We start from the raw sequence: 8,883 nt of genomic DNA, 5'->3' as shown, positions 1-8,883 counted from the left end.
GTATCTCGAATATTGCTTGACACATAGTTTATACTAGGAGTTAAGAGATCGAGCTCTTGTGTACATGCATCATAGAATATTCAAAAAAATTTCGTTGTCCATTAATATGAATGCAATGCAAGCTAATTCAAACAACATAAATTGCAACAAACGAAATAAGAAGCGTAAGTTATGCAAATGTGTAATTTACATATTTATTCGTTTGGTTGTACATCAGGAATTTAAATCGATGTAATAAACCCAATCTTTCAAAATTTGACAGTCCCCGTATGTCGGATATCTACTGTATATGCAAAAGATACATGAACGTCATGGTTGCTATAGCAAAGCTGGATTTGAAATCGATATTTTATTTGATTTCTACATCACTGATGCTTCCATGTTGTCCAGAAAATAATATTTAGTACATTTTCCACACGGAATCAACTTCTCGTCATTTCCTTTCATCTCTCCATTGGTTCACCAAAACACACTTTCTTGTTACACACCTTGGTCATGGCTGTCATCAACTGTCAAACCGACGCTGTCATTCATGTACGTTGCATGAAATATCATAGATTCATGAAAAATCGTGTTGTGTTCTTTATTTGTGCTAAGTGAGGTTTAAAGTCACTTTTTCGCACTGCGTGTTATTTCGTTACTGTTCGTTTGCAATCAAACATGCCGAGAAACATCCGCTACGGCAATTTCCGTGGTCGTGATAACCGTGGTGGCCGCTATCAAGGAGGAGATCGGCGATATGACGCAGGTACACGCTAATTTGCGCCGCCATTTTGATAAGTGGCATGACGAAACTTCCGAGTCCGCACGGACACAATGTTGATTATTTTTCTGTTGCCTTACTTTTCAGGAAAACAAAGATATGATCACCATGACAATCGCATGGAACGTGATGATTATAACGATAGAAATCGGAACGACAGAAATATGACGGATGTGAAGCGAAGGGTCAGCTTCAACCCGTCCAACGGGAACCGTGGTAAAGGACGCATAACGAAAGGTCTAATTCGCGCGCACATCAACGATGACGACGAGGCGATGGCCGGTGATACCTACGACGGTGTTCTGCGCACTTTTGTCAACAACCGGAAGAACGGTATCAGAAGGCGCAGCGGCTCGCCGATACCGCGTGGCGGACAAACTGGAAACATGAATCGCCCAAGGCTGGTCCAGTCCAACACCACCTGGTACGAAGTGAAAATACCTTACGGCCACAAGTACGACAAGGAATTCATACTACTCGCGATCCAACAGGCCATAAAGCCGAACGTATTCATTCCACTGTACTGGCGGGTGATCGAATCAGCCGCCCTGTTCTACGTGGAGGATTTCAAGGTTGCCGAATTGATTCAGAAAGCTAACCGCACCATCGAAACTCCCGATAATCGTCGTTTGATACTTTTGGTGCGTAACAGCCAACCCAACAGTCTTGTAAACGATCAGCTAAAGGAACGCATGAAGCAGGCCATGCAAAAGCGATACAACCCGGTTACCAAAGCGTTGAACTTAGAGAAATTCCACGCGGATCCGGATCTAAGCGATATCTTGTGCGCTTTGGCTCGCCCTCAAATTATCCTGGCTGCTGTTGATATAATTTCCGAGCATATTCCCGAGCTGGAAGCGCTTAATCTCAACGATAACAAGCTCTACATGCTCGATCATCTGCGGTCGATGGCAAACAAAATTCCCAATCTGAAAGTATTATACCTCGCCAAGAATAAGGTGAGTGCAGAGAGTGCGAAAATGTAGACCAAAAGCACCGTGTATACCACTTTGTTCTCTTCCCTTCCGCGCAGATTCCGTACATCAACACACTGGACAGCTTGAAGGCTCTAAAGTTGCAGGAACTCAACTTGGAGGACAACCCACTACGGCAACGCTACGAGGATCAAACACTCTATGTCAGGTATTTAACCCCTACTGGGATCACATGAATGATATCTGGTCTTGTACTTAGCAGATATCACGTTCCATGGATGTGCTGCGGGCATAAGCTTCGGCATCATCATCATCATCGTTTGGTGGATGGCGTTCGTTCGATATGAAGTAAGATGCCTGGGTCGGTAATTCGTGGCGTCATCATCCCACGGTGCACGTTGCAGGCGATACTTGTCTTTCGAAAGGGAAAAACGCTTCAACAATACCAACCGGTGGAGGAGTGATGAGACGGAGTCGTAGTTGAGAGCCTTAATATTGGGGACTAATCTTTGGCTCCCCTAAGGCTGAAAAGTGAAAGAAAATAATCTTGGCGTATTTAATGCGATTTAGTAGCCGACGCTTGAAAGCGACTAATTGATGCAATATTTCTCATTCTATTCACACCGAATTTAAACTTTATTTGACTATCAAAATTTAAATACCGGAGCATTCCCTAAAGTGTACACGATTGCAGCTATTTGGAAACCTTCTTCCCGAATATTATATACTGTTGAGTCCGATTTTGGAAGGTGCAGTAGGGATTCGTAAACAATAGGTCACCCGGTTCCGCTTATGTTGCTCATTAAAAGGTACGTCATACAGTTTGTGTTGAGGTATATAGCATGCTGGAAGTGCTTTGCATCGAATTTCGAATCAGACATATCTGTAGCAACGATGCTACAGTAGCACGAGACAAGTAGAGATGATGAAACGTGGTGAGCGCTGCTAATACGTTTTGTGATAGAACAACCCATGAACTCTTTGCCACCACGAACGTTTCTTTTCTTGTTTCTTACACAAGCCTTACGTCGTTCTCGCGTCCCTACAAGTTGTTGTGTGGTAGATAGTTATCTACCAAAATAAATTTCCGTCTCTATGGTCACCTTCCAACATCGGCAAAACAAATGCAATCACAGACGCGTAAACAGGCGCCGGCACAGTGCACGGAGGGAACAGCTGCTCTCGTGTGTGACTTCAATCGAATCTGAATCCTAAATATGCAAGAGTCCGGAACTCAACCTATTCAGTAGGTGCACGTGTGCGTTCGCCACGTGTTTTAACTTGTTGCAGCAATTTCGACCGTTCTACCTTGCCTAAACTTCTCCCCTCATTGAGAAGTTATAACTCTCTCTCTTCTTTTGTGGCGTATGTGTATCCGGTTGAACCGAAAGGCACGTAGTCATGACAGGAAGGGGGAGGATTTGTAAGATAGGAAAGCATAACGTTACCTTTGTACTGTATCTATTTATAGTGAAGTGCGTAAACGGTTCCCGAAGGTCATCAAGCTGGTAAGCACACGCTTCTTGGTGCGCTCAGTCGCAGTACCGATACTTACATTCAAGTTCCTTTCTCCCAGGATAATATCGATCTGCCGCCACCGATCAGCTTCGACATCCCGGAGGATGATCAAAAGCAACCGCCGGCCAAAGCATCCTTTCTGGCCAACCCTGCCAGCACCGATTTGGTGCGCCAGTTCCTGGAGCAGTACTATGCGCTGTTCGATTCTGACAACAGGCAGCCGCTGCTGGAAGCCTACCACGAGCATGCATTGTTTTCGCTCACAGTCAACACGTACCATCAAAACAATCAGCAAAAGTTGGCATCTCACTAGACAAGGATTACTGAGACTAGGTTAAATGAGGTTAACTAAAAGGATGTTTTTAATTGTTTTGTTTTAGATTGGGTGCCTACGTGTCCGCGAATCGTAACATCAAGCACAAAACTGACCTGGATACTCGGTGTCGGTTTCTAAAGCAGAACCGCTTGCAAGTGGTATCGTACCTTTCGGAACTTCCGCCAACCAGGCACGATGTACATTCCTTCGCGGTGGATTTAACCTTTTTCACGGTAATTATTCCAATCCTAGAACGACTGGGAGTTTGTGGTTATGTTTGGAAACCTACCATTTACGTGTCCCTTTTTGCAGCCCCAAATGCTACTACTGACAGTGACGGGTGTGTTTAAGGAGCGTAAACCTGCCGGTCAGAATGAGCCGATGCGATCCTTCCACCGTACGATGGTGATCGTACCGGCCGGTGGTGGATTCTGTATCCGCAACGATATGCTGCACATCAACAACACGCTGTCAGTACAGGACGAGAAATGTTTCAAAGGGCCACGGCCAGCGGTGCCAACTCCACCGGGGGCAACGGCAGCGGCGGTGGTCCCGGCAAATGTTGCGGGCCCTGCTGTGTTACCAACGACGGCGCCGGACGACAATACCAAGCTGCAGATGGTGCAGGCGCTAGCGGTCACGACCGGCATGAACCTCGAGTGGAGCAGACGCTGTCTGCAGGAAATGAACTGGGACTACGAGCAGGCCGAGTTTGCGTTTCGCGAACTGCAAAAACAGAATCAAGTCCCCCAGGAGGCATTCATCACGCAATGAGCACAAGCGGTTATGGATCGCGACTTCTTTGTTCGTTTTTTTTTTTGCAAAGCTTAGTTAGCTTTTAGCATAGACAAAGCTAACTCGTTTTGGGGGTTAGAATTAATTAATTCACTTTTAATCTTAGCTGTACAGGTCACCGTATACGAAATAACAGAATGCATTTGTTGAAATTTTTTATGTTTTTGGGTGTAAAAACACTTCATTCCTAAATGGACGTTTAGACAATCAACAAATTAAAATTATTGATCCCGTTACGCTACACACGTCCGAACGCACCGGAGGTCAGGTAGCCAGAGAGCGAGGCCAACGCTTCGGCCCCATCAGGTACGGCGATCCCTTTGTGATCCCGATCGTGGCATCACCCGAAGATGGAACTCATCTACGGAGAGTCCGGGTTCACGCTGCATCTTACTGGCGTATAACATCTCCCTCCTTTAAATTTGTCCGGTATAAGTCAAACCTACTAGGAACTTTTCTCCTACGAGAAGAGCGTCGTGGCTGCTGTACCGGTAACGGCTTTGGACCGGCAAATCTGGGTCTACCAGGAATCCTGCTGAAGTGGGGATGCGATAAAGATGATGCAGGTTCTGTTGCAAGAACGGGAACTGACGACGATGCAGTCGGTGACGCTGACGATGACGTAGACGGTGGAACTAACGATGGCAAATATGGTGCAGTAACTTGGACAGAAGGTAGATAGCGTACACTGTTGCGAAGACGATGATGCGGACAATGACGATGAATTAGCCGTTGGTGCAGGACCTTTAGCGTGTAATGGTGGTATGTGCCATTCATCTAATAAAATATCTAAAGGCAACTGTTGTGGCTTAGTTGCAATAGGCGCGTCTCTAGTGCTGTGGGCGCGCTTCCGCATTTGATTGATATGCCGCTGAATGCTTCTGTTGTCTTCCGTGATCACTTCATACATTACCATGCCGATTCACTACTGTTCCAGCGATCCAGTTCCAGTTGTTACCAGAATACATTTTGACATATACTGGATCTGCGGGACGGAATTGTCTGGCAATTTCAGAAGATGGGTCCACTTTTACCGGAGAGGGCAGAGGCTTCAGTAACTCCAAGGATGTTCGCAGCTTCCTTCCAAACATAACTTCGCCCGGAGTCTTTGAATGTAGACACGAATTGGGTGTGGAACGATATGTTACTAAGAAAGTGTCCAGTGCTTCCTTCATAGCACATCCTTCCCTCGAAATTTTCCTCACCACTCGCTTAAAAGTGTCCACGAACCTCTCGGCCTGTCCGTTGGACTGTGGGTGATAAGGAGGCGTTCTAACGTGTTCTACTCCTTGTTGCATGCAGAAGTTTTGAAACTCAATGCTGCTGAATTGCGTTCCATTATCGGAAACCAATGTTGTCGGGGCACCAAACCGAGCAAAAAGGCTTCGTAATAGATCGATTGTAACTGTTGACGTTGTGGTTGTCGTCCTAATGATTTCTGGTCATTTTGTGTACGAGTCCACCACTACCAGGAAGTACTCACCGTTCACTGGCCCTGCGTAATGAACGTGGACACGTTTCCACGGAACAGTAGACTCTGGCCAGGGAGATGGATTGGAACGTGGAGATGATTTGGCTTCCTGTTGACATGGCTGGCATGTATTGACCCACTCCACAATGTCGCGGTCCATGGAGGGCCAATAAAAGTAGCTTCGTGCTAACGCTTTCATTCTCACTATGCCAGGGTGTCCGCGATGTATTTGACGAAGGCATTTTTGCTGCAGCTTCCGCGGAATCACCACTCTTTCTCCAAACAAGAGACATCCGTCTATGGTTGTTAATGCCTCTTTCCTACCATGAAGTACCATGACATCTCACCTTCATACGAACCACTCGGCCATCCAGTCTGTACGTACTGGTATGTCTTTTTGAGAATACAATCTGTTTTTGTTTCCTTTGCGACGTCTTGAAGTGTTAGTGGAATGGTTTCTAATGCTTTGACTGCTATTTCTTTTATCTCTTTTTCCATAACTATGGGCTTGCTATCACGCAGTCTTCATCGGGCTTGTCGTGAGTATTTATGAGCCGCGATGGTAGATCAGCGTTTCCGAAGTTTTCGGAACGCACGTATTCAATGGTGAAATCGTAAGACAGTAAAGAGAGAGCGAATCGTTGCAGCCGGTTCGCTGTGTGGACCGGAATGCCGGTTTTTGACCCGAAAATTCTAAGTAGCGGCTGATGATCGATTTGTAAATGGAAATGCCGACCGAATACCATTTTGTGGAACTTCTTTACTGCGAATATTATTGCCAAGGCTTCGCGATCGATTTCACTGTAGGCCTGCTCAGCCTTAGTTAGTGCTCTTGCTGCATGCTGCACCACCCGAACTGAACCGTCGCTATATACGTGGCTTAGCGTCGCACCAACACCCACCGAGGAAGCGTCAGCGGAAACCACGATTTTCTGTCTCGGGTCGTAATGAGCAAGTAGCAAGTTGGATGCCAATACGTCCTTGAATTTTTTAAAAGCTTGTTTGCACTGGCTTGTCCAACAAAAGGGTTTGTCTGCCTTTAAAAGTTCGTCCAAAGGATAGCGCAGTTTCCTCATGTTGGGAACGAACTTGCCATAGTAGTTGATGGCCCATAGAAAGGCACGGACATCTGTGATGTTAGCAGGCTCTTTAAGACGGCGGATGACTTCGATTTTCTCTGGGCTAGGGCGTAGGCCGTCTTTGTCGATGATGTGTCCCAGGTACTTTATCTGCCGTGTACGAAAAACTCATTTTTCGTGACGTACGGTTAACCCATATTCCTGCATGTGTTTTAAAACCTTGGTTACGGCAGCATCATGTTCCTGCACAGTTGCTGCGCCGATTATTATATCGTCCAAATAACCGGAAACGCCTGTTAAGCCAGCCAGCATGGTGTCCATTAGCTGCTGGAAAGCGGCTGGCGCGATTTTGATTCCTGGCGGCAACCGATTATAAGTATGTGGGGTTATCGTAACACGAGGAATTGTTTTCTGTGTTTCACCACTGTTACGGCGCGTTCTAGCAAACAGGCCCCGCGAAGGTAGACCTCCTAGTTTGCTTTCCCGCGTGGTAACGGTTTTTAAAGAAAAGTAGGGGGAAGGATTCCTGGTATCTGCCGAGACAAAATTGTCGAAGTCTCTGACTCTCTATTACCATCAAGCTAGTTGCCTCAAGCTTATGACGGAGGCCTATGCAACAGATGGGGAGAGTTGATCGTTTCGATCTTTCGGATTGGGTGGCAGAATACCAGCGAGTGTAGCGGTCAAAATAACCTACGAAGTGAATCGTCTGAGTTTCAACTTAACACTCATTTATTCTATGAAATGTTTCCGTTATATACCAGAATTTCTTCATGGTATTTGTGCTTGTACAATACTCGGATTGCTTACATGTATGTGCGTGGTGAAAAGGATCGGTGATCCTTTTTTGGGTTTCTTACCGATCGGTTTTTCCCTGAATACTCTACCCACTTTTTTATGCGTTGTATCGCCAAAACATTCGGTTACCGGCGTACCGCGCCCTTTGCCTGCTTTCTTGTTTATTTGGGTTCCGGATCGCGAGAGGTAACGAGAATTTACATGTTGGGTTCGTTTCGTGGCGCCGATCGATAATTGTGGTTTCTGATCTACCCTAAACTGATGCGAAACTGTCCTATGCGTTTGTTGTCTATTATTCTAGGCATCTCGTTTCCTGTACGTCGTGTCCTTTTCGGAAAGTTTTATTTGGACCAACGATCAAACCGGGCACTGAGATGTTACAGTTTATGGTGGGTTTTTTCCTATGTTGTGGTTCGACTCAAGGGGGCGGCGTTACAATGTTCTTGGGTTTTATGGTGCAGTTCCGTTCGGGTTCAAACTGGCCTTTTTTATTTGGTTTTTGAATCTTTTCCGTTGAGCACCTCGTTGGTGCAGCAACATTCTCCCCCTCGTAATTCAACTCGGTGAATTACGTCTATGTTTTTTGGACCGAATCGAGGTTTGTTAATGAACTCGGTCATTTCAGTTTCTTCATTTTCTTTTTGCTAGGCTTTGATTACTTCTATCGTTCTTTATGCTTAGTTTACACGACGCGCAAAACTGTGAAAATACAGGCGAAAATATCATTTTTCTGTCACTTTTTTTCGCTTCGTGTAGACGTTCCTATTCGTGAGCCGATGCAGATGTAAGTACATTCAATGTTGATTTGATTGTTTAACAGTAAAAAAAACAGCACAAAGGTATTGTGTACACCGAAATCTCATCAACAACTACTGTACATCATCACAAACAACTATTTTCCATCCACTGGCACTCTATACCAGGTGCGCAAATTTTTGCAAATCTATTTTTCACTCGGCGACCGAAAAACAGATTTTCGCTTACTTTGACAGTTGACTGCCCATCTGACAGCATTTTACCGCTAACTCACAGCATTTTGCCGTTTGCAAAGGTTGCTTTGCGCTTCGTGTAGACCAGGGATGTCAAACATGCGGCCCGCGGGCCACATGCGGCCCGCAAGAACATTGGGTGCGGCCCGCGACCCCTTTGAAACATTACATCGTAAGTTTGGATCCTTGAGTATTGGCTTATAGCAAATACCAAAATAT

The 8,883-nt window shown here is 45.7% G+C and overlaps 1 protein-coding gene across 1 annotated transcript; it reads left to right on the top strand.

The window, feature by feature from the left end:
* Nucleotides 1-660: 660 nt before the first annotated feature.
* On the top strand, nucleotides 661-4,438 carry LOC131270432 (nuclear RNA export factor 1-like). The gene is made up of 7 exons (XM_058272422.1): nucleotides 661-748; nucleotides 851-1,722; nucleotides 1,797-1,906; nucleotides 3,170-3,206; nucleotides 3,275-3,513; nucleotides 3,597-3,765; nucleotides 3,845-4,438. The coding sequence occupies exons 1-7, from the start codon at nucleotides 661-663 to the stop codon at nucleotides 4,304-4,306; spliced, it is 1,977 nt and encodes a 658-aa protein (XP_058128405.1). The 3' UTR covers nucleotides 4,307-4,438.
* The last annotated feature ends 4,445 nt before the right edge of the window (nucleotides 4,439-8,883 follow it).

Source organism: Anopheles coustani (genome assembly GCF_943734705.1).
Source record: "Anopheles coustani chromosome X unlocalized genomic scaffold, idAnoCousDA_361_x.2 X_unloc_3, whole genome shotgun sequence".
Taxonomy (NCBI): Eukaryota; Metazoa; Arthropoda; class Insecta; order Diptera; family Culicidae; genus Anopheles; species Anopheles coustani.
The sequence above is the reverse complement of the archived record's forward strand: the minus strand, read 5'-3'. Positions and strand labels throughout refer to the sequence as shown.